The sequence below is a fragment of the Lipophrys pholis genome (assembly GCF_963383615.2).
Source record: "Lipophrys pholis genome assembly, chromosome: 11".
Classification (NCBI taxonomy): Eukaryota; Metazoa; Chordata; class Actinopteri; order Blenniiformes; family Blenniidae; genus Lipophrys; species Lipophrys pholis.
Window position 1 is genome coordinate 28,874,595 of NC_137631.1, and position 23,975 is coordinate 28,898,569.

The 23,975-nt window shown below is 52.0% G+C and overlaps 2 protein-coding genes across 6 annotated transcripts; both read left to right on the forward strand.

Annotated features, from left to right (window-relative positions):
• Positions 1 to 542: 542 nt before the first annotated feature.
• Positions 543 to 15,126, forward strand: zfc3h1 (zinc finger C3H1-type containing). 4 transcript variants are annotated; one of them, XR_013935788.1, is made up of 37 exons: positions 543 to 2,477; positions 3,062 to 3,454; positions 3,527 to 3,574; positions 3,830 to 4,060; positions 4,302 to 4,423; positions 5,277 to 5,697; positions 5,821 to 6,053; positions 6,128 to 6,251; positions 6,815 to 6,900; positions 6,985 to 7,155; positions 7,284 to 7,439; positions 7,530 to 7,667; positions 7,785 to 7,900; positions 7,975 to 8,112; positions 8,231 to 8,405; positions 8,507 to 8,629; positions 9,014 to 9,580; positions 9,804 to 9,913; positions 9,993 to 10,124; positions 10,268 to 10,389; positions 10,462 to 10,563; positions 10,643 to 10,765; positions 10,853 to 11,033; positions 11,128 to 11,314; positions 11,403 to 11,591; positions 11,668 to 11,905; positions 12,053 to 12,158; positions 12,260 to 12,458; positions 12,572 to 12,663; positions 12,783 to 12,890; positions 13,130 to 13,234; positions 13,306 to 13,477; positions 13,569 to 13,669; positions 13,744 to 13,845; positions 14,126 to 14,165; positions 14,257 to 14,429; positions 14,572 to 15,126. XR_013935788.1 is itself a non-coding variant. In XM_080475142.1 (37 exons), exons 1-37 carry the CDS (start codon positions 1,961 to 1,963, stop codon positions 14,677 to 14,679), a joined length of 6,339 nt encoding a protein of 2,112 aa, XP_080331268.1. In that variant the 5' UTR covers positions 543 to 1,960; the 3' UTR covers positions 14,680 to 15,126. The 4 variants fall into 4 exon arrangements, 3 of the variants coding, with proteins under 3 accessions (XP_080331268.1, XP_080331269.1, XP_080331270.1); XM_080475142.1 differs by having other exon boundaries at positions 14,257 to 14,319; XM_080475143.1 differs by having other exon boundaries at positions 9,020 to 9,580; positions 14,257 to 14,319.
• Positions 15,127 to 16,564: 1,438 nt separating this feature from the next.
• On the forward strand, positions 16,565 to 23,057 carry tbc1d15 (TBC1 domain family, member 15). 2 transcript variants are annotated; one of them, XM_080475166.1, is made up of 17 exons: positions 16,565 to 16,620; positions 17,912 to 18,016; positions 18,155 to 18,229; positions 18,319 to 18,478; positions 18,632 to 18,878; positions 19,244 to 19,346; positions 19,449 to 19,643; positions 19,717 to 19,845; positions 20,134 to 20,237; positions 20,320 to 20,414; positions 20,494 to 20,610; positions 20,694 to 20,794; positions 20,885 to 20,984; positions 21,062 to 21,159; positions 21,242 to 21,358; positions 21,669 to 21,755; positions 22,087 to 23,057. In XM_080475166.1, exons 1-17 carry the CDS (start codon positions 16,597 to 16,599, stop codon positions 22,270 to 22,272), a joined length of 2,043 nt encoding a protein of 680 aa, XP_080331292.1. In that variant the 5' UTR covers positions 16,565 to 16,596; the 3' UTR covers positions 22,273 to 23,057. The 2 variants fall into 2 exon arrangements, with proteins under 2 accessions (XP_080331292.1, XP_080331293.1); XM_080475167.1 differs by having other exon boundaries at positions 16,566 to 16,620; positions 19,452 to 19,643; positions 22,087 to 23,055.
• The last annotated feature ends 918 nt before the right edge of the window (positions 23,058 to 23,975 follow it).

Below are 23,975 nucleotides of genomic sequence, written 5' to 3' on the forward strand. Positions count from 1 at the left end.
TTCCTTCCATTGTGTGCTGTGGAGGTCTGAGGAGGAGAAGAGGAGGCGGAAATACCAAAGGACATCCCCACAGGAGGAGGAGGTGCAGGAGGAGCAGCTCACACTTCAGGGTCTTAATGTTTTTAGAAAGTCACAGACTAAAATACTTTCACCTTCATTTTTTTTATTTTCCAAAATGTTTTTATCAACATTTTTCAAAAAGTTCAAAAAGTAAACAACAGCAATAACAATAACAATGACAACAATGACAGTTATTTACAGCCTCAGTAGTTGTAGTTTACAGCCTCAGTAGCTGTAGTTTACAGCCTCAGTAGCTGTAGTTTACAGCCTCAGTAGTTGTAGTTTACAGCCTCAGTAGCTGTAGTTTACAGCCTCAGTAGTTGTAGTTTACAGCCTCAGTAGTTGTAGTTACATAGAAAAAAAGATGTAATAATGAACTCATACGATAACGGTTGACTTAAATTCTTAGACTTTCGTACCTTAATATAATACTTTCAAATTAAAATGGCTTGAAATAAGTAATCAAGAACCTTCTTGAATTTGGAATTTCATTCCAAACTTTATTTTCTCTAAATTAGGTGGCCTAAATGTCCTTTTATTTTGTAATTATATAGTTGAAAAAGTCCCCTTAAATCTATCCAATTACCATAACTAATTACCATAAACACATACTTCTCTCTTGATCTACAAACAGAATTTCTCCCATCACAGGTATTACATATGGAATATAAGTACATTATAGGTACTACATATGGAATAATAAGTACATCACAGGTACGACAATATAGAATATAAGTACATCACAGGTACTACATATGGAATATAAGTACATCATAGGTACTACATTTGGAGTAATAATTACATTACAGTACTACATATGGAATAATAAGTACATCACAGGTACGACAATATAGAATATAAGTACATCACAGGTACTACATATGGAATAATAAGAACATCACAGGTAATACATATGGAATCATAAGTACATCACAGTACTACAAATTGAATAGAAAGTACATCACAGATACTACATATGAAATAATGAGTCCATCATATATATTACATATGGAATAAGAAGTGCATCACAGATACTACATATGGAATAAGAAGTACATCATAGTACTACATATGGAATAATAAGTACATCATAGGTACTAAACGGTTTGGAATCTGCCAGCTGGATACATGATGAATTATAATATAAAATATGTATTTTTTCAAATAACCCACAGATTTTAACCATCACATGTTTTCGATAAAACACAACAACATTGATATAAATAACTATTTCTGTTAAGAACTGCCTGAAAATATATCTAATCTGTTTTGGTCCTTTTCTAACAAGTTCTGGGAAGATATTTGTACCTTGACCTCTACTTGTATTTATCCACACTCCTCCCTTTGCTTCCAACACGTAATGTTTGGCTTCATTGACCTTCTCTCTATGAGAGAAAAAAAGTTTTATATCATTAATCTTATTATAATTTTAGCCAAATGGCATATACATGAATTTCAATATACTAACCAAAAACTACTCTCCTACATCTTTGTAAATGAGGTCAAACAATATATCAAAACTGTCAGACAATCAAACAATATGAAAGCCTTTGAGACTTTTGATTTATGTGCTCGTTTTAATGTTTTTGTTATGATGTTATATTCAGAAGTTGTGTCTCTTTGTGTTTATTGTTCCCTTGCTGGTTGTTATACAGTATTATTTATGCTGTACTGCCTGTTTTTGACAATAAAGTCTTAAAAAACAAACTGAGCCTTCCTTATTCGGGCTGTTTCCGGTCTGCTGAAGTGAAGTCTCGTGAGACCCGGCGGGTCTCGCGTTAGTGGCGCTAACAGAGAGCTAATGCTATCACACCGGGAGTCCAGTCACTCTGTGCCCGGGTTCAGGCAGCCGGAGGCGGACACATGAACTCCGCCGTGGCCGCTTGCTGACTTTACCGACATGGACCCACACACGGCGGAGGACGGCGAGCTGGAGGACGGAGAGATATGCGACGATGAGACGGAGCAGCGAGCGCCGCCGCGGCGGGACGACGGATACAGGCCCGGCCGCGGTGCTCATCTTCGGGCTCACAAACGACACCAGCGGCCGCGCGGCGGGCCTCCGCTCCTGGGCCCCCCGCCGCCGGACTTCCCCTTCCCGATGCCCTACAGCCGGGGGCCACACGGTCCGTTCCCTCTGAGCCACCGGCAGCAGTGCGGACCGAGCGGGCCCGATCGGCCGCCCGCGGCCTCTCCTCAGGGTCCGCTGCTGCCGGCAGAGCTCGGCCCGCACGGAGAGCCGAGCCCGCGGAGCAGCTTCTGGGAGCGGAGTCACGGAGCCCTGGGCCGCTTTAGGCACCGCGTCCTGCCCAACGGAGGCCGCGGGGGCTGGAGCCGGGGAGGCCGGGGTGGAAACAACCGCAATCCCCCCGGTCGTTATGGGCCCGGAGAGATGCACGACTCCCCCGCGAGAAAACGTATCCTTTAGCCTGTGAGTCACCGGGGAGGCCGATTGAATTACCCCACTCCAGAAGACTGTCCCTCGGGGAGCCCCACCCGGGCCCGAGGCACTGGCCCGGGTCAGGGTCAGGACCCCGTCAGATGGTTTTACAGGACCTGAAACTGAATCACAGATTTAATCAACAGGTTGTTGAAGCTTGGACATGAAAGTGAAACAGTTTATTCTGTTTTGAACTTTATAGCCTGAAGTGAGGCCTGTGTTGCTCTGTGACTGGATGAATGATGGTCTTGAGGTGGTCTGGACTCTGACTGGATGAATGATGGTCTTGAGGTGGTCTGGACTCTGACTGGATGAATGATGGTCTTGAGGTGGTCTGGACTCTGACTGGATGAATGATGTTCATAATGACACACTGAGAAGCATATGAATCATTTAGTGGAGTGTTTAGAGTTGTTTGTGTTTTCATGTGGATCTTTTGGTTTTGGTCTCTGACTGTCTCTGGTTCTTGACCTCTGACCTTCTTTAACCCAGACCACTTGACCTCTGACCTTCTTTAACCCAGACCACTTGACCTCTGACCTTCTTTAACCCAGACCTCAGCGAAGCCCCCTGGGAGGACCCGGTCCAGAAAGGGGGTCCACAGTGTTCCCAGACCAGAGAGTGTTGACGAGTCCTTCGAGGACCTTCTGTCCAAGTACAAGCAGATCCAGCTGGAGCTGGAGTGCATCCGCAAGGAGGAGACCATGGCGCTGGCGCCCACAGCGGCGCCCGTTGTAGAGGAGGCGGCCACTGGTCTGGAGGATGCCGCGTTGGGTCCTGAATCTGGACCGGAGCCTACAGCGAGTCTGACGGAGATGGAGAGCGTAGAGAGGAAAGTCTTCCAGGCCTTCAACATCAAACCGCTGCGACAGAAACTCCCCACGCCGGCCCAACTGGACCAGCTGCACAGGAAGTGGGTTGGACCGCAAGAAGGAGGTGGGCCCGAGGCCGACGGTGAGCTCTCGTCTTCTGCTTTACTTTATTACCGTCTCACAGAGTAACTAAGTACATGTCTGGTGTCTGCAGGCGAAGAGCCGGTCGGAGAAGAGTCCGAGGAGAGATGTGCGCTCTGTGGTGAGGAAACATCTGACTTCCTGTCAGCTGACGCCCGGTGACCAATCTGTCGTCATCCCAGCGGAAGCTAACCGAGTTACCCTAGCTCTGCATTTTAAATAGATCCACAAGAATCCTGGGTGTTGGCTAGTTGAAGTGTTGGCTAGTCAGGTGTGTGTGGTGGTGGTGGTGGGGGATCCTGGCGGAGGGTTGGAGAAGAGGGTGACTGGGTGACCAAGTTCTGGTGGAGTCACATATTGTTTGCGTCGCCTCCAGGTGAACCAATCACAGCAGCTGGGGCCGGAGTCTCGGATCAGAACCTTCAGTGCAGCTGCAGGCCGTCGGGCCCCAGTAGCTCCGGGGTCACCACCAGGTCAGCTGCTGCTGCTGAGAGGAGGAGGACCAGGTCCACACCCGCAGACCAGGACCTCAACAAGACCGCAGCCGGAGATGGACCCAAACCGGGTCCTAAAGCTAGTTCTAGCGCCAAGGGGGCAACGAGTCCAGGTGAGTCAAGTCGCTGTAGTCTGTCTGTCTGGAGGTGAATCCTCCATCATCAGGGACGAGTCCTGCCAGGCCCAGACCATCATAAACCTGCACAGAAGTCCCAAACCGCTTCCTGGGCAGCACCAAACCTGCAGAGTTCTCCAGATCTGTCTCACTGATGATCTCTGATCCTGAGGGGCATCAGCAGAGACCAGGTCCTGCTGAACCAGGAGGTTTCACTCTGTGTGTCATTTGTTTGCAGGTGTTCCACCAACAGCAGCAGGACCAGCAGAGTCCGAGGCCAGGTCTGAGGTCTGCACTGAGGTGACGGACCAGGCAGGAGTCTCCTCCCCCTCCAGCGAGGACTCCAACCCTGCTGATAGGGTGGGTCTTGACTGTAGGACTGGGTCTGACTGTCTGATGGCAAAGATGTGGTCCCACCATCGGGTTTTCACAGTCCGGTTCCGGTGTTCCTGCGTCCCCACGGACTAAAGTTGTGGATGGTACCTAAAGTACCGTAACCACCGGTTACCTTTAGGCACGGTTCCACCGCACTTTCTGTCACAGAGCGGGTCGGGTTTTTTTGTAGATGGTACGGTAAGAACCCCCGACCGCCGGCTACGATTTTTCACTTCCCGTCCGTTGAAGTACCGGGCACCGAGGAACGGGTCTGTGAGGAAGAGCTGCAACGCAGCCGTCTGCTGTTTGGTAGTGATGATCGTCACTCTCCACTTGGCCGCAATATTTAACTATTTCATCGGCCGTTAACCCTCCATTGTTGTTTACATACAGCGCTTTGTGCTCACTATTTGTTTTGTTAACTCGGTTTATTGAAACGTCGGCGCGCAACACAACATGGCGTCTTTTAACGAGATGCAGACGCTCCTCTCATGAACAGGAGGAGGAAATTCAACAAGAGCTGGACGCTGCAATGACAAAGTTTAACCTTAGTCACAGAAAACAACTTGCCTGAGTCACAGAAAACAACTTGGCTGGCCGCTTCCGTGTTCTTCGCTGGACGCGTCTTCGAGTTGTTCACAACCTACATTTTAATTAACTCTGTGGTGGGACCGGCAGCAGGGTCGGTCTGGTTGTGCTTGACTGTACCATATCATACCATACCGTACCGGCTTGTACTGTGGTAAGACTGCGACTCGGTTGCACTAGGACCTGGTCTGGCCGTCAGACCAGGATCTTGCCCAGGACCAGCAGGTGCTCAGTGTCTCTGTGTTTTCAGCCGCTGCAGAAAGTGGAGGAGGACGAGATGTCGGAGCTGCAGCTCCGCCTCCTGGCGCTGCAGTCGGCCAGTAAGAAGTGGCAGCAGAAGGAGCAGCAGGTGATGAAGAGGAGCAAAGACCGCATCACCAGAGCCCCCCAGGACCGGAGCTCCGCCCCAAGCACAGGCTCCGGGGCTCCTCCCCCCAACAGGCCCAGGGTCACTACCAGGTCCGCCTCCTCTGCTGCTGCCGCCGCTGCAGAGAGGAGCAGGACCAGGTCCAAAGCAGCAGACCGAGACCGCACCAAGACCACAACCAGGCCCCCTGACAGAGACCGGGACAGACCCAAACCTGGTGCCAAAGGTCTGCTGGAGAGGGGCCGGACCCCGGTGAAGTCCCACCTGCCCAAGGTGACCTTCAGCTCACACCACCAGACACCAGGTGAGTCCTGAGGGAGATGAGGTCCTGCAGGGTCCCCTGTGGAGGACTGGAGGTCCTGCAGGTCCCCTGTGGGTCTAGTAGAGGACTGATGGAGGACTCTCCACCCTGGCCCTGTGCCTGCAGGCTCGGTGGTGAAACAGGCCTTCAGGAAGCAGCAGCTGAGGACATGGAAGCTGCAGCAGCAGAGGGAGCAGGAGGAGAAGAGGAGGCAGCAGGAGGAGAAGCGGAGGCAGGAGGAGGAGGAGCGACGCAAGAGGGAGGAGGAGATCCGCCGCATCCGAGACTTGTCCAACCAGGACGAGCAGTACAACCGCTTCATGAAGCTGGTGGGGGGGCACCGGAAGCCCCGCAGCAAGGTGTGTGTGTCCGTGTGTCCGTGTGTGTCCATGTTCTCTGTGCGTGTCCATCCATGTTCTCTGTGTGTGTTCAGTCCAGGGATGGAGACCACAGGAAGTCTTCAGGGAGGGGGGGCCTGGACTCCTCGGGGAACCTGTACCAGTACGACAACTACGAGGAGGTGGCGATGGACACGGACAGTGAGACGGGTTCTCCAGGTGAGACTTTGGCCCCGCCCACACCAGCCAAGACCGTCTTTTTACTCCCCGGAGTTCTAAAAACAATTCCGTCAGGACATGTAGTACATATGCCAGGCCTTTAGGGGCACTGTGACTCACCAAATACACCAAAAACACAGAAGAATGACGTTGCGGACGGCCCCTTTGTCCCCAGGTGAGACTCCTGCTTAACGCTCAGTTATAGACGCACAGTAGAAGATTAGACGGATCACTGAACAGGTTTGGTTTCCTTTTCAAGACAAATGGACATTTATTAAATTTTATGCAAATTATTGCGTCAACTAATCAATAACATTGATGATTGAAAGCGTTGGCAATGAATTTTAATACTCATCCGTTGTGTCGCGAGCTCACTGCTCTGCCCTCCCTGAAAGTCTGCTAGCTTGATGCTAACATATAATGGAAAATCCCATTGACAGGCTAGTCACATTAGCATCGTCACCGCGACTCTTAAAACGGTAATATAACGAAATATTAAACACAACAGGACACGTACAGGCCTACTGCTGACTTTAAAGTAGGAAGTTGTGTGTGTGTTTCAGTGCCGTCACCCTCACACATGCTGACCATGGAGGATCCGGGACGCCCCCCCAGCATGGCAGCTTACGGACCGGACACCTTCGAAATGGTACGACCTCTTGACCTCTCACCCCTGAGCCGTCTGCTGTGGCCCCTGGAGTCCTGGAGCTAGCAATCTCTCTCCCTCTCTCAGGACTTCTACCAGTCGTTCCTCCCCCCACCGCCTCCCCCCCTCCCGCCTCCACCAGACGAGCTGGAGCCTCCGCCAAAACCTCCGTTTGCTGACGAGGAGGAGGAGGAGGAGATGCTGCTGAGGGAGACCTGTCTCATGTCCATGGCCCACAAGAGGGTGGCCAACACCGAGGTGGGTGGCGGCCGTTACCATGGTTACAGAGACAGTTCTGATGCCCTTGATACAAAATGCTCGTCCAGAGAAAACCAGGCTTCGTGTCCCTGGTTTGACCCGTCCTGTTTCTGCTCTGCTGTCTTCAGACCAGCTCCAGTGGACCTCCATCACCCAGCGGCGCTCCACCTGCAGACCTCCAGCTGCCCCCCCGGGGGAACCTGAGCACCGTCAGTCTGAACACGGTGCCGCCGGCTCACAGGAAGTTCTCCAGAGGACACCACGCCAGCAGAGCGCCCCTGGTGGTGAGGAGTTCTGCAGGACACGCTGCTGGAGTTCTGCAGGAGTTCTGCAGGAGTTCTGGGCAGTAACACGCCGTTTCCTCTCGTTTGCAGCTTCCCCGCCACAAGGCCGTGGTCGTCTCGCTTAACGACTCCGACGACAGCGACTCGGATGGCGACGCAGGAAGCTGCTCGCAGGCCGTGTTTGGAGGTCTGGAGTTCATGATTAAAGAGGCCCGCCGGACAGTGGAGGTGAGGTCAGACTGTCAGGAGGCCGTCACCGGATCTTCTGATGCTCATGGACATCATCATCTCTATCATCTTAATGATGTCCATGATGTTGTTCATCATCTCCATGATCTCCTTCAGGCAGCGAAACCTAAAGCAGCGTCTGGCTGTGAGAAGGAGAACAACCCCTTGAGGTCTGCAGAGGTTCCACCTGAAGCTAAGAAGAAGGAGTTCCACCTGAAGGAGGAGATCAGCAGGTACCAACCGGTTCTAAGTGTTGTCCCGTCACCCGTCCCTGAGGCGCTCTTCACGAGTTCCTGATGTTCTGCAGAGAGAAGCCCAGGACCCCCAGAGACTCCAGTCTGGTCCCCGCTCCCGAACCAGAATCTCAGACCGTCGTGGATTCCACACTGAGAGCTGCTGCAGAGCTGAAGGTGTTCGAGACCCAGCAAAGACTCAGCGCGTTCAGGTGAGACCCGGAGACCAGTAGACCTGGGGACTAAGAGGCCTGGAGAACAGTAAACCTGTAGACCAGTAGATCTGTGGTGAAGGTATGGTCTGTGTGACCCTAGTCCTGCCGTCCACAGAGACGTTCTCCAGAAGGACGAGGTGGTGCTCAGACACCTGCTGCAACAGGTGCTGAAGAAAACCGAGTCCCTGAAGGCATCGGAGGCCAAAGTGTCCCGGCTGAGGGAGCAGCTGCAGGCCAGCGAGAAGATCGCCAACGCCAACCGCACGCTGCTGAGGAAGCTGCAGGAGCAGGTCTGCACACACACACACACACACACACACACACACACACACACACACACACACACACACACACATCAAGTCCTGAGCGCGTGGTTGTGCGCCCCCTGCAGGTGCGCCGGGTGGAGCAGCGCATCTCCATGAAGAGGAGCATGGTGCTCCGTCTGGAGAACGACGTGTTCGATGCACAGCAGCACGTCGGCAGAGGAACCAAACGGAGAGCCGACAGCCAGCCGGTGAGGAAGAGTGTGTGAGTGTATGTGTGTGAGACTCCTCCTGTGAACCATAAGGCTTTTTATCGATGAAGCAGTTTTGTTCTCAGTCTCAAAATAGTTCAGAAGTCAAACTCTGAGCTGCTCCACTGAAGGTCCAGCATGAAACCAGTGTTCTAAAGATCAGACCTCACGTGTGTGTGTGTGTGTGTGTGTGTGTGTGTGTGTGTGTGTGTGTGTGTGTGTGTGTGTGTGTGTGTGTGTGTGTGTGTGTGTGTGTGTGTGTGTGTGTGTGTGTGTGTGTGTGTGTGTGTGTGTGTGTGTGTGTGTGTGTGTGTGTGTGTGTGTGTGTGTGTGTGTGTGTGTGTGTGTGTGTGTGTGTGTGTGTGTGTGTGTGTGTGTTTCCAGGTGCAGCGGAAGCTGCAGCGTGTGGCGCCCCCCCCTGGCCATTCTGAGCGTCACTTTGCGGAGCTCATTGCTCATAAGCAGCGTCTGCAGCAGCTGGAGTCTCAGTACGCCCTGAAGATCCAGAGACTGAAGGCCGCCCAGGCTCTGAGGAACAAAGGGGGCGCGGTCGAGCCGCCACCTGCCGTCCCTGAAGCCCCGCTGCCGGCCCCCCCACCCCCCGGACCCGCCGCCCCACCCCAGCCCTCGCTGCACGACCTGACACAGGACAAGCTGGTTCTGGACAATGAAGACGTCCCCGAGCCTGAAGATGCCGAGTCGACGGCCGCCCGCCGCTCCTCCCGGCGCCGCTCAAGTGGCTCCTTCACCAAACCCCACCTGGATGCTCCCAGCTCCACCCCCGCCAAAGAGGGTGGCGCCAAGCCAGGACAGCTGCCAGTGGACACGTGGACTGGTCTGGACATAGACACGTTGAGACAGAAGTACCAGCAGAGGGCGCCACTCAGAGAGCTGCTGCTCACCGAGCTGCTAAAGATGCAGAGCAGGGATGACACGCCCCCTGCTGGAGAGGTGAGATGACACACACACACACACACACACACACACACACACACACGCTTTTCAGTAATCTTACACAAAAAGTAGCTTTTGCATTAACACCCAGATTATAGTGCATTTTGCTCACACACACACTCTCTTCTGTGTGTGTGTTCATCTCATGAATGTGGGTGGGTGCGTTCAGGTGTTGAACATAAAGTGGGACGTTTCCACTCTGGCTGCTGTTCCTCTGCAGGTCGTCGCTCTAGAGCTGGAAGCAGCAAGCAGCCAATCAGCGAGCTCGGAGCAGAGGCCCGCCCCCTTTGGAGCCTATCACAGCCCGCTGCTGGTGTTCAGGTCCTACAGGTAGGAAGCGTCCAGCAGGTCTTCTGAGTGGTGAAGCCATGAACAGGTCTGAGTGTGTCCTGGTCTGGTCTGTCCTCAGGTTCAGTCCGTACTACAGGACCAAGGAGAAGTTCCCTCTGAGCTCGGTGACCTTCAGCAACTCCATTGACGTCAACAAACGCTTCTGTCGCTTTGACCTGACCGGGACCTGCAACCACGATGGCTGCAGCTGGTGAGGCCATCTGAAGTGACATGTAACGTGTCCCCTCCATGTTAAAGTGCCCTTAGCTTGTCCTCTCCATGTTGTTAATGTGTCCCCTCCATGTTAACGTGTCTTTCGCTTGTCCCCTCCATGTTGTTTACATGTCCCTGCAGGCAGCACATGAGGGACATCGCTCTGACAGGAAACCAACTGTTTGAGGACATCCTGTCTTACAGCCTGCCTCTGATTGGCTGTTCAGAGAGCAACTCAGATGTTGACATTAGCACAGCGACAGGTTTGTATCTCTCTTGCTGTCTCTGTCTCGCGCTCTCTCTATCTCACTCTCACTGTGTCCTAATGTGTCCAGAGTCTTACATGAAGAAGCTTTTTGGGACGAACAGAGATCGGATGGGTGTAGACCAGAAGGCCGTCCTGCTAGTCAGCAAAGTCAACGAGAGCCAACGCCACGGTGGGCGGAGCCTCTTCCTGGTCTTATGGCGACACTCACTGCCGTCAGCCGTCCTGACTCTATCTCGCTCTCTCTGCAGTGCCGCCCTTCACCACCTGTAAAGACCCCAGGAAATGGCGGCCGAGGTCCCGGGCCTCGAAGGCTGCTGTCCCCGAGGAGGACGGGGGGGACGAGGCCATTCACCTGATGCCCGGAAGAGCAGGTGAGGTGAAGCTGTGCCCTCCTGGGGGTTGGTGTGAGACACCTTCTGGTCCACCACATCTTCGATTGACTGGCTGTGTGTGTGCAGATGAGCTGGGCGTGTCCGTCCTCTGCGAAGCCGTGGACGCCTGCGTGACGTCCGAGGACCGCCGCTACTTCCTGAGTGAGACGGACGACGTGTGGAACCTGGAGAGCAGCGTGTCTGAAAGTCCTGGAGACACGCAGCTGTGGATCAAGCTGGCCTTCAAGTACCTGAGCCAGAGCCACTGGTGAGCTAATGCTAATGCTGCGCCTCCTCCTCACCACGCTCTTCCTCACCACACTCTTCCTCACCACGCTCCTCCTCACCACGCTCCTCTTCAGCCCGGCGGAGGAGAATCTGGAGGCCGCCCTGAACACGCTGTCCCGAGCTCTGGAGAGCAACACGGAGGACCCGGAGGTCTGGACTCACTACCTGACGCTATTCTCCAGGAGGGGAAGCAGAGAGGAGGTGCAGGAGATGTGTGAGCTGGCTGTGGAGCATGCCCCCGACCACAGGGTGTGGTGGAAGGTAAGACCTCCTCCTCTGACCTCCTGTTCCTCCTCTCTGACCTCCTGCTCCTCCTCATTGACATCCTCCTCTCTTACCTCCTCCTCAGTATCTGACTCTGGAGACCTCCTTCGAGGGGAAGGACTCGGTGTGCGAGCGTCTGCTGAGCTTCCTGATTACTGAGGCGTCCTCGAAGGCCTCGAAGAAACTCTCCTTCCACCTGATGGAGGCGCTGTTATACCGTGTGCAGCTGAGTGTGTTTAGTGGGAGGGAGGAGCATGCTGTGAGCCTCCTCCAGGTGAACCTCCACCTCCTCCGCTTGTCCTGCTGGTCATGACTCATTGCTCTTGCTGACACTCAGTAATTCTTCTCAGAGCGCCCTGGAGGCGGAGCAGGAAGTGGGCGTGGCCGCCCGCCTTACACCTGCAGACCGCGCCCTCCTCTGGCTGTCCTACATCCACCTGCTAGAGTTCCGTCGGCTGCCATCCGACCTGTACGACCCGACCGAGTCGGGCCCGTCTCGCCTGCTGCGCCCGCGCAGCTTCCTGCTACCATGGAGGGCGCCAGAGGACGTCCGCACGCCGCTGGACTGTCTGCTCACACTCTTTAACGGTAGAAAGCTTCGAAGTCTGTAGACACTCCCCTTACTCTGTCACACTCTGTCCCCTCACTCTGTCACACTATGTCCCCTCACTCTGTCAAACTATGTCCCCTCACTGTCTCACTCTGTCACCTCACTGTCCTCTCACTTCCCGTCAGATGGTGTGCATCGGTGTAGTGAGGAGAGTGCGTCTGAAAGCACGAGGATGCAGGCCTGCATGCCGCTGCACCTCAATCTCATTCACCTGTACAGACTGCTGCACAGGTGGGACACACACACACACACACACACACACACACACACACACACACACAGTGTGAAAGTTGGAAGAGGTCATGCTAATCTTGTGTGTGTGTTTGCTGCAGGTTTGAGGAGGGTGTGTTTCAGTGCGAGTCCCTCCTGCGTGTGTGTCCAGATTCGTGCACGGTGCGTCGTGCGCTGGCGGAGCTGCACATGTGCAGTGGAGAGGCCGTGCTAGCGGTCAGCGTGTGGCTGACTGCTCTGCAGGCGTGTCCTCACAACGCTGAGGTCTTCTACCATTGCTGCTGCTTCCTCATGGCACAGGTACAGTGTGTGTGTGTGTGTGTGTGCATGTGTGTGTGTGTGTGCGTGCGTGTGTGTGTGTGTGTGTGTGTGTGTGTGTGTGTGTCTCTGAAGATTTTTGTTGTGTTTTTCAGGGGAAGTCAGACTCCGTCCTCCCACTCTTCAGAGAATTCATTCTGTCTCTGTGTGACGAGGAGAAACAATGCAACCCCACTGACATCCTACGGTACACTCTCTTTCTATATATATAGCTTATAGCTCTCTCTCTCTCTCTCTAGCTCACGCCCTCTGTCTCCCTCTCTGTCTGTCTCTGTCCCTCTCTCATTCGGTCTCCTCTTTCTTTAGTCTCCTTCTGTCGTTCTCCTCGGAGGAGTCGTTCAGAGGCTCCATCATTAAAAAGGAGGTGCAGCAGCAGCTCAGCCAGCAGACCTCCTTCCTGCACTTAATCCACTGGTGAGTGTGTGTCCACACTTTATAAAAACAACTGCCGCTACACGGTGTTCCCTCTGGTTGACTGTTGTCCTCTGTTTGTGTGTGTTGTCTTCTGTTTGATGGTGTTGCGTCCTCTGGTTCATGGTATTGTGTCCTCTGGTTGTGTTGACGGTGTTGTGTCCTCTAGTTGACTGTGTTGTCCTCTGGTTGACGGTGTTGTCATCTGGTTGACGGTGTTGTCCTCTGGTTTTGCGGTACAGTCGCTGGCATTGGCTGACCTCCTCGGTGGAGCAAACGGTGGAGGCCTTCGAGCTGGCTCTGGGATCGACGCTGCAGCTGGAGGAGCTTCACACTCTGTGGATGGAGTGAGTCTTCAGCTCCAGCAGGTACTTCCGTGTTGGCTCCGCCCCCTTCTGACCACGCCCTCCTTTCACAGTTACCTGCTGTTCAGCTGCGGCCCTCGAGCTCGCCACGCTGCCGCCTCCGCCGCCGCTCACTGCAGGACCATATGCGACCTTCTGCACCGCTGCCTCAGCACCGTCCCGTCCAGACTCAACGTCCCCTTCAACCACACGCAGTTCTTCAACTGCTACCGCTTCCACAACCAGGCAAGGGGACACACACACACACACACACACACACACATACACACTCCCAGGTGAGGAGAACAGAGTTGTGTTTATCTTTGTGTGTCTACAGGTTGTCTCTTTTTATTTGAGCCTTCTGCCACAATCCCAGCATGCACTGCTGCTGGAGAGACTTCACTCTGCCATGCCCAACAACACGGAGCTGGGTCTCAGGTACACACACACACACACACACACACACACACACACACTGGAAGTTTGTAACTGCCCCCCCCCCCCCCCCCCAGTTTCCTGCTGCAGCTCCATGACGATGGTCTGATGGAGCAGCTCAGGTTTCAGACTCGCCTGCTGAGCAGCTCCTCACCACGATGTCTGGCTCTGTGGAAGATGTGAGTCACACACTCCGACACTGCACACACAACACACTCAACCTGCACACTCACTTGTAGTATGTTGGTGTAGGTCTGTAATAGACACAGGAACCAATCTGTGTGTGTGTGTGTGTGTGTGTGTGTGTGTGTGTGTGTGTGTGTGTGTGTGTGTGTGTGTGTGTGTGTGTGTGTGTGTGTGTGTGTGTGTGTGTGTGTGTGTGTGTGTGTGTGTGTGTGTGTGTGTGTGTGTGTGTGTGTGTGTGTGTGTGTGTGTGTGTGTGTGTGTGTGTGTGTGTAGACTGTTGGCTGTGCAGGTGGAGCTGAAGCAGCAGGTGGAGGTGAGTCGTTGAGTAAAGTAGTTCACTGAATCTTCAGTTTGACTCATCTACATTTAACTTTGTGTGTGTGGATTTTTTCCTTGTGTTGTAGGTGCGACTTGTGTATCAGCAGGCGCTGCAGCATCTTCCACTGTGTGCTGACCTGTGGAAACATGTAATACACACTCACTCACACCTCCATCCTGCGCTGTGATTGGTCAAATGAGTTCATCAGGCATGTAAATATAGTCTAAAAGTGTGAATGTAATCTGATTACATTTCCAGGTGTGTTGACACTACTTTGAACTGTTGTTACTCACCTGTACGCAGCATGTTCACCTCCCCCCTCCTTCCCGTCTCTCTGCCCCCCCCCCGCAACCTCTCTCCTCTCCTCTCTCCTCTCCCCCCTGTCTGCCCCAACCCCCAGCGGATGTTGTTCGAGGCGGCGGTGGGCGGAGCCTCCGAGCGCCTGCGGCGGATGCTGGAGGCGTGTGTCGAGGCGGGGGTCAGCGTGAGGCCAAGCGAGGGCTTCTGATGGGACTGATAATGAACTGATGAGAGGGTGAAGGTGACCAGCTGGCTCCTCCTCCTCCTCCTCCTCCTCCTCCTCCTGTAGAGGAGGCGCACGTGTCCGTAAGTATCGAGCGCTGAGTGACGCCTCACTCTTCATCACCTTCTCTTTAGTTCCTCACCTTTCAGTTGGATCCATTTCCCTCCTTTGTCTCATTTATGTGAGGGGTTGGGGGTGAGGTGGGGTGGGGGGGAGGGGGAGGGGCAGAGCTGAGGGGGACACTCCTCCCTCTGCAGTCATGTGACTCGAGGTGAAGCTGCGGGACTGAGAGACTGACGCAGGACGAGCAGACGTGACGCCGCCGCCTGAATTCCTTTTTCCTTTTTTTGTTGTCGAGACCCTCCGAGTCATTCAAGTATTAAATGTTTGTATTTGTTCATGTGTGAATAAATTATTTTCTACCAATAAAAACGTCTCAGGCTGTCATTGTGTCGTCGTCATGTGAAACGGTTCAAACCTGCAACGCTCGCTCCACTGCCCCACTGCGCCGCCTGAACAGGTGGCGGTCGAACCTGACGTCACTTCAACTTCGTCTGAATCACACTGTTAAACAGAAATCTACACGCACACACACACACACACACACACACACGGTTATTAAAATAGTGGAACGCTGCCTCCGAACTCAAGGCTGGAATAAAAACGCTTCCCATCAACACGCCGAGGACCCGTGGCGATATGACGGGTTTAGTGTTAGTGGAACTAAGACGGAGCCCTGGGGCACTCCACAGTTCTAAAAACATTTAGTGGCAGTCATAAGATGTGAACCGGGTCAATTCTGACCTTTGACACGCAGGAAGAGAGAGTGTCTCCTCTGGAGGTGATTCTGTGGGTCAATGTGAAGCCTCCTGACCTTTGACCTGTCCTATCAAATAAATTCTGGGGATGACATTAAAGATAGGATTTCTCTCAAAATCAATGATGTTAACAATTTAGACCTGATCATTTATATTAAAATATCAAGACCAGGCATTATCCAACATTATCAATATACCTCGTCTGTTGGGAAAATATAATTTAAATGGAAGGAATAATGTAAATGGAGGAATGGGACGCCCTCCTTCAACGGCTTTAAAAATGAGTTAATACTCTATTTTTCATCTCTCAAAAAAAGTCAAATGCAGTTTCCCAAAAAACATAAAGATATCTCTCTTTACGCCCTTTTTATTGTGCCCCCCCCCCCCCCCTTTGTATTTTCGTTTGTTCCCTTTGTGATGGATGATTGCATACTTAGCCACCACCACAGTTTGTAAAGTTCCTGTTCAATAAAATAAAAGGAAAAAAAGATGGAAACGTCAAATTAAAACTATTTTCTTTGTTCCGTAAGAAAACAAGGTGGAATATCAGTTTGTTTTTTACTTAATTTAAGTGAAGTTGAATTGTTTCAATCTTGGATTTTTGAAACTACCAAGCTTGTTTGGTATGAATATTTAAGAAAACAGATATAGGATATATATATTTTTCTTTTTTTAATAACATGTAAAGAAGGACGGAAAAAGCATTTGTATTTGCATTGTCTAATATTGTGTTTAAGTGTTGGATTCACGGATCCCGTCTGGTCTTTTACTTAAATTAAAAAATGCCAAAGACTGACTTGAGATGATTTACCATTAATTAAAATAGCCAAATGCAACAGTCAGTATGAACTCGCACAGGAAAACGTCAAAAGTCATAGACATCATGTGTATGGTCTCTGGTTCAGGCATAAACACGGATGAACATGTTGTAATAGAATATATAAACATATTACGCATGTCTTTGGGGTCACGTGTGTGTTTTTAAAACAGGAAGTTTAGCAGCTTTTTTTTTTTTTTAACCGGAAGCTGAGCTGTCATTGTTTTTCAGGAAGTGGTGGTGGTGACGTCACCGGAGTGGAGCAACATGGCGGCGGAGCCCGACGCGAAGGTAAAAACATTGTAACAGTCCGAGCGGCCCCGGGCGGCGAGCGGCTCTGCCAGGACCCGGGGCCTCTTCCGGGATCCGGGGCCTCCTCCCGGGTCCTGACGGTGCCGCTCCGCCTCTGGCGGGGCCCCGCCGGCGGATGGTTAGCAGCTGAAGCCGCTGTGCCAGCTGCGGGAGGCGGCTCCACCTCTGTCCGCCTCCCGGAGCCCTCACACCGGCCTCATGCCTTCACACAGCCGGAGGAGGAGATGATGATGTCGCCTCCTCAGCTGGTTTAACTCGTGCTAACTATCTCACTCTTTGGAAGGAAGTAGTCAGCAGGGTAACGGGTCGGTTGACTAGTGGATCAGAGCTTCACACTCAGTTGGAGGTTAGCAGTAGCTCAGTTAGTTGACCTTTGACCCTGAGCAGTGAAGCCAACTTGCTGCTGAGGCGCTGGTTCAAGTCAAAACGGTCTTTCTGTTGTTGTTTCCAAAAAGTTTCACATTTACATTGTTCTGAAAATGATGCCCGTTTCCACGGCGACAGCACAAACTGTGAAAACGATGTGTTTACCATGTTGGTTCACTAGTTGGTGCTGTTCATTGTTTTAGTAATGAAGCCACACACACACATGCAGCAGAGAACAACTGTCTGTCAAAATAAAACCACCACGTTAGATTGTTATCACGGTGACTGTCAAAAGAAAACCACCACGTTAGATTGTTATCACGGTGACTGTCAAAAGAAAACCACCACGTTAGATTGTTATCACGGTGACTGTCAAAAGAAAACCGCCACGTTAGATTGTTATCACGGTGACTGTCAAAAGAAAACCGCCAAGTTAGATTGTTATCACGGTGACTGTCAAAATAAAACCGCCAAGTTAGATTGTTATCACAGTGACTGTCAAAATAAAACCGCCAAGTTGGATTATTGTCCAGATCCAGGAGAATATAAACTGGGAGTCATGACACTACAAAGGAAACTTTGCTCTGATTGTCTCTACTGAGCATGTGCAGAACTACTAGTTACTACCAACGTGGTGACCAGGACTTCACCTGTTTACGCAACAGCAGAGTTTGAAATCCCAGCAACTCTGAGCTCCGTCATCGTGTAAACAAACACCGAAACGTTACTAAAGTTTAGTTTTCACTTAACTTTGTTGTATAAACCGCTGGAGACCTCTGTCCTCTGAGTGTCCTGCAGGTGATAGTTGACCTCTGTCCTCTGAGTGTCCTGCAGGTGATAGTTGACCTCTGACCTCTGAGTGTCCTGCAGGTGATAGTTGACCTCTGACCTCTGTGTCCTGCAGGTGATATTTGAGCACGACGGAGTTTTCCTCCACCCGAGTGCCGATGACGACCAGGACCAGGACCAGGACCTGCTGGTGTCCGGCTGTCTGCGGATCCTGGAGAAGGTACGTCCGTCACCGTCCTCTTCATAGCTTCACTCCCCATTCTGACCTTTGACCTGTGAAGTGTGGGTGTTGTTTTGCTGACACACCTGTGAGAGGAAGTGATGTCACAGTCACTCTGTGCTGATCATCTCCTGGCAGGATGCAGAGATCGTGGTGGAGTACCGCCCCCTGGAGGACAGCATGGATCCTTCTAACATTCTGTGTGCTGGAAAGGTGAGGGGGCTGGTGGTGTTGGTGAGAGGGGAGTGGGGGGTTAAGGTGGTCATGTTAACTTAGTGAATTCTTTCTCTCTCTCTCTCTAGGACTCCAGCTCGGTGGTGCAGTGGACTCCGTGTCCCCCTGCAGGTAACAGCAGGAACTGCAGTGACAGGATGGAGCTGGAGCCACAGACCAGCTGTGAGACGGAGTGGGACCTGGTGAACGCCGCCACCTACAGGAAGAGAGGCAGCAGTATGACTGAGGGTAAGACGTCCACCGAGCACAGACGTCCCTCATCGGCTTTCTTCTCCTCATAAAAACAAACTTTTCTTGTAATGTGGGTTGGCGTGGCGCCCCCTGCTGGATGTTGTGTCGTAAGGTTTTCTGTGTTTTGTGACTCTGGGTGTCGTCTGTCAGGCTCTCTGAACCACAGCCAGGAGCGGAGCCGCTGGGCCTTCAGTGTCAGTGTCAGTGACCTGCACTCCATTACAGTGAAGGATGAAGGCTGGACCTTCATCATCCTCCAGCTCAAGGACTCGTCCTCCATCTTGTCCTCCACCTCCTCGTCCTCCTCCGCCTCCACCACCCTGCCTTCGCTGCACTTCCACCATGGCGGCAGCAGAGAGTTCCTGGACAGCCTGCGGAGGTTCGCCCTGCTCACAGAGTGAGTTTCTGTGTGTGTGTGTGTGTGTGTGTGTGTGTGTGTGTGTGTGTGTGTGTGTGTGTGTGTGTGTGTGTTGTGTGTGTGTGTGTGTGTGTGTGTGTGTGTGTGTGTGGTGTGTGTGTGTGTGTGTGTGTGTGTGTGTGTGTGTGTGTGTGTGTGTGTGTGTGTTGTGTGTGTGAAACCTGGTTTCATTTATATGTTAATGAAGCTGTTTGAGACTCAAAGATCAGCAGAGATGAGCTCTTATTAAAGTCCTTATCAACACGCTGCTGCTCCGGTCGTTATCTCTATCCATCACACACACACACACACACACACACACACACACTTCAGCATGTTGTCAGCTGTTGTTTGTGTGTCTGCAGGTCTGCAGAAGATGAGACGTGTCTGTTGGTCAGCACTCCAAACAAAGCTCTGTCTCAGTCCTTTGAAAACCTGCTGGATGACAACAACTTCGGCATGGTTCATGTACGCACACACACACACACACACACATACACACGTACACACTCGTGCGCACACACACACTCACACACACACACACGGTGACATGTTTATGTATGTGTGCAGAAGTTCAGACGGGATCCGTACGTCATCACTCTGGGCAGCTTCTCCAAAGTCACCAACTACATCTTCGACGCCCTGCGGGGGGCGGAGGAGACGCAGCAGCGCCCCCAGAGGAGGTGGGCCGACCTGCTGGGGGAGATCATCCCGGGTCTGGAGATCAACCAGCAGGAGGAGCCGGGCTTCGAGGTCATCACCAGGGTGAGTGCCGGCCCGCTCCGGACACGTCCTTGTGCCCCAGCGTGACCCCTGACCTCTGACCTCTGGCCTGCAGGTGGACCTGGGACCGCGGCCTCGGGTGAGCCGTGTGGCGCCGCTGTCCGCAGAGGACTGGACCAGACACCAGGACCCAGAGGGACGCATGGTGGGCACTGACCGGCTGAAACACGCCATCTTCAAGGGGGTATGTCTGTCTGTCTGTCTGTCTGTCTGTCTGTCTGTCTGTCTGTCTGTCTGTCTGTCTGTCTGTCTGTCTGTCTGTCCTGTCTGTCTGTCTGTCTGTCTGTCTGTCTGTCTGTCTGTCTGTCTGTCTCTCGTCTCTCTCTCTCTCTCTCTCTCTCTCTCTCTCTCTCTCTCTCTCTCTCTCTCTCTCTCTCTCTCTCTCTCTCTCTCTCTCTCTCTCTCTCTCTCTCTCTCTCTCTCTCTCTCACTCACACTCACACTCACACTCTGTGTGTGTGTGTGCGTGCAGGGTCTGTGCCACGCTGTGAGGAAGGAGGCCTGGAAGTTCCTGCTGGGCTTTTATCCATGGAGCAGCTCGCTGGAGGAGAGGAGGAGTCTGCAGAGGGCCAAGACGTACGTATCACACACACTATGTGTGTTTGTGTGTGTGTGTGTCATCATACTAACACCAGCTCTGTGTGTGTGTGTGTTGCAGTGACGAATACTTCAGGATGAAGCTGCAATGGAAGTCGGTGAGTGAGGAGCAGGAGAGGAGGAACTCCAGACTGAGAGACTACAAGAGTCTGATTGGTGAGCAGTGTCAGTGAACGCCTCATAGTGTGTGTGTGTGTGTGTGTGTGTGTAACGTGTGTGTGTGTGTGTGTTCCAGAGAAAGACGTGAACCGCACAGACAGAACCAACAGGTTCTATGAAGGCCTTGATAACCCAGGTCTGGTTCTCCTGCACGACATCCTCATGACCTACTGCATGTACGACTTTGACCTGGGTGAGGCGCCACACACACCCACACACACACCCACACACACACACCTCCCCCCGGGGGTCTGACGTGTGATTGGCTGCCTGCAGGCTACGTGCAGGGTATGAGCGACCTCCTGTCTCCAATTCTGTACGTGATGGAGAACGAGGTGGACGCCTTCTGGTGCTTCGTGTCCTTCATGGACCAGATGGTGAGGACACACAACACACACACACACACACACAAACACACCCACAATGAGCTCATGCTGCGTTCACTGACTGTCTCCTTTGTGCTGCAGCACCAGAACTTTGAGGAGCAGATGCAGGGCATGAAGACTCAGCTGATCCAGCTCAGCACACTGCTGCGCCTCCTCGACCTCTCCTTCTGGAACTACCTCGGTGCGCTCCTCCTCCTCCTGACCTCTGACCCCTCGGTACTCCTCCTCCTGACCTCTGACCTCTGCTCTCCTCCTCAGAGTCCCAGGACTCAGGCTACCTGTACTTCTGTTTCCGCTGGCTGCTCATCAGGTTTAAGAGAGAACTCAGTTTCCAGGACGTTCTTCGACTCTGGGAGGTCAGATCATCTCACTCTTTCTTCTCTCCTTCCGCTGATGGGCTGAAGCTAACCTCCTCTTCCTCCTCCTCCTCCTCCTCAGGTCATGTGGACCGGTCTTCCCTGTGAGAACTTCCACCTGTTGGTCTGCTGCTCCATTCTGGACTCTGAGAAACAGAAGATCATGGAGGAGAAGTTCGGCTTCAACGAGATTCTCAAGGTGACACACAGTCCTCTCTCTCTCTCTCTCTCTCTCTCTCTCTCTCTCTCTCTCTCTCTCTCTCTCTCTCTCTCTCTCATCTCTCTCTCTCTCTCTCTCTCTCCTCTCCTCTCTCTCCTCCTCTCTCTCTCTCTCTCTCTCTCTCTCTCTCTCTCTCTCTCTCTCTCTCTCTCTCTCTCTCTCTCTCTCTCTCTCTCTCTCTCTCTCTCTCTCTCCTCTCTCTCTCTCTCTCTCTCTCTCTCTCTCTCTCTCTCTCTCTCTCTCTCTCTCTCTCTCTCTCTCTCTCACCTATTAATATATGTGTGTGTAGCACATCAATGATCTCTCCATGAAGCTGGACATCGAGGAGATTCTTCAGAAAGCAGAAGGAATCTGTGAGCAGATCCGGAGCTGTAAGGTACTTTCCCCCCCCCCCCCCCACACACACATTAATGTAACTTGAGCTGGATGCATTAATGTGCATGAGGGTAAAAGACTGAGAGGAAGTCAACAGGTTTTAAAAACACGTGATTCAGTTTATATGAAGAAAGAGGCTGGAAGGTCGGTTCTCCATCACAGGTTCAAGCTGGACGTCATGTTTTTCAAAAGGAACTAAAGTAAAGTAACTCATTACTTCTGAAGAGAAGTCAGCAGTAAAGTGACTGCATTATTTTCTCAGGGAAGTAACGAATTACTATTTCCAAGTAACTAGACCCACACTGCAGCTGACTCCTCCTGCTGCTCCTCAGGACCGGCCTCACTCCATCAGTGTGATTCTGGGTCTGGACTCGGAGGGAGGAGACGCTCAGCAGGTGGTCGTGCGCTCCAACGGACATGGCGGCGGCGTGAGCCACGAGCAGAGCAGCGACCAGAGGGGGCTGGGAGTGGGCGGAGCTAAGCAGAGCCGGGCAGACATGATCACCAGGACGTCGTGACACTCCGGCTGACTTCCTGTCTGACAACTTCCGGTCTGACAACTTCCTGTCAGCAGCTCCACCTGTACAAAGACTCAGAGGCTTATTTTTATAACTTCTTCTACCAGAGTCTTTAATCAGACATTCCTCTTCCTCTTCCTCCTCCTCTTCCTCATGCTGCTCCTCCTGTGAAGGTGCAGCAGTTTTTTGTTTTTCTTTCGTGTGTGTGTGTGTGTGTGTGTGTGTGTGTGTGTGTGTGTGTGTGTGTGTGTGTGTGTGTGTGTGTGTGTGTGTGTGTGTGTGTGTGTGTGTGTGTGTGTGTGTGTGTGTGTGTGTGTGTGTGTGTGTGTGTGTGTGTGTGTGTGTGTGTGTGTGTGTGTGTGTGTGTGTGTGTGTGTGTGTGTGTGTGTGTGTGTGTGTGTGTGTGTGTGTGTGTGTGTGTGTTTTCCTGAAGCCAGTGAATGCCTCACAGTGACGACATTTCTACAAAAACCTCACTTGGTCAAAGTAGCTTCAGATCTTCCCATGATCCTTTGCACATCTCCAGCTGATGTCTTTCACCAAAATGTCTTTTTTTTTTTTTTTTTTTTTCATACCAAAAACTTCAAATCTGTCGGTTGGACTGTTAAAGAAACTGAAGTTTTGACCAGAATAGAGAAGATGAAGAACACTTCTTCATCGTCATAAAGGCTCCGGCTCAGGGAGAACATGCAACACCGCCGGTCTGGTTCGGACTCTTCTGAAGCGGCTTCACCCCGAGACAAACTGCTTCCCTTTTGGCCGAAATAAAATTTTTAAAAATCCTTTTTTCAAGTTGTTTCAGTTTTTAATTGAGTGAATCTGTGAAGATTTGTGATGCGTTTAAGGTCGTCAGACAAAGTCAGTGAGTCGGATCTTCAAGCACATCTGGTTCCTTAGAAGATTTAAGTTACTCGGGTGAGCTATGATGTGTTCACTGACCAGCAGGTTGAAGATTTAAGTTACTCGGGTGAGTGATGATGCGTTCACTGACCAGCAGGTTGAAGATTTAAGTTACTCGGGTGAGCTATGATGCGTTCACTGACCAGTGGTTGAAGATTTAAGTTACTCGGGTGAGCGATGATGCGTTCACTGACCAGTGGCTGAGGATGTTCGTTGTAAAATGTGTTTTGAAGGTGAGATGGTGCGTTCACTGATTTCTGGTGTTTTCTGTTTTCTCTTATTAACATGTAGATTAGTTTTCTTTGATGTTTGTGGGGAAATGTCACAGCTCCTCCTGTTTTCATCCAAATGTCACTTCAGCTTTGAAGTTGCTGATGGACGTCTCCTCGTCTTCCTCCTCTGATGGGAGACATTTGGCACGGCAGGCGAGTTCAGGTATCACCAGCGATCAGCTCATAAAGCTGCAGCTCCTCTCGCCTCCTTTCATTTCCTGAACGACAGGAAATTGAGTTTTGTGACGCCGATAGCGGCGGCGGCGGCGGCTGCGGCTTATCGACGTCCATCAGACCAGTTCCAGTCCAGCTGCTGAGAGCCAATCAGAGGCCAGCGAGTCAGAGCAGCACAACCACACGTCAAGAAACACGTCAACAAGTGTGTCACCAAACACGTACCAGAGACCGAACCACAACCTTCCAACTACACGTCTATGAAGCCGGACCAGACGGTTCTCCACAGTGCCAGGGGAGATCCAGGTAGGTCTGGATGGATCCAGGTAGGTCTAGGTGTATCCAGGTAAATAAAGC

Bases quoted from the DNA above. Each gene is read 5' to 3' on its own strand.
- zfc3h1 (XM_080475142.1), top strand. From the start codon at position 1,961: ATGGACCCACACACGGCGGAGGACGGCGAGCTGGAGGACGGAGAGATA. The intron at 7,156-7,283 runs GTGGGTGGCGGC...TGCTGTCTTCAG, and splicing joins AGAGGGTGGCCAACACCGAG to ACCAGCTCCAGTGGACCTCC. The intron at 10,125-10,267 runs GTGAGGCCATCT...ATGTCCCTGCAG, and splicing joins AACCACGATGGCTGCAGCTG to GCAGCACATGAGGGACATCG.
- tbc1d15 (XM_080475166.1), top strand. From the start codon at position 16,597: ATGGCGGCGGAGCCCGACGCGAAG. The intron at 20,238-20,319 runs GTACGTATCACA...TGTGTGTTGCAG, and splicing joins AGTCTGCAGAGGGCCAAGAC to TGACGAATACTTCAGGATGA. The intron at 21,359-21,668 runs GTGACACACAGT...ATGTGTGTGTAG, and splicing joins GCTTCAACGAGATTCTCAAG to CACATCAATGATCTCTCCAT.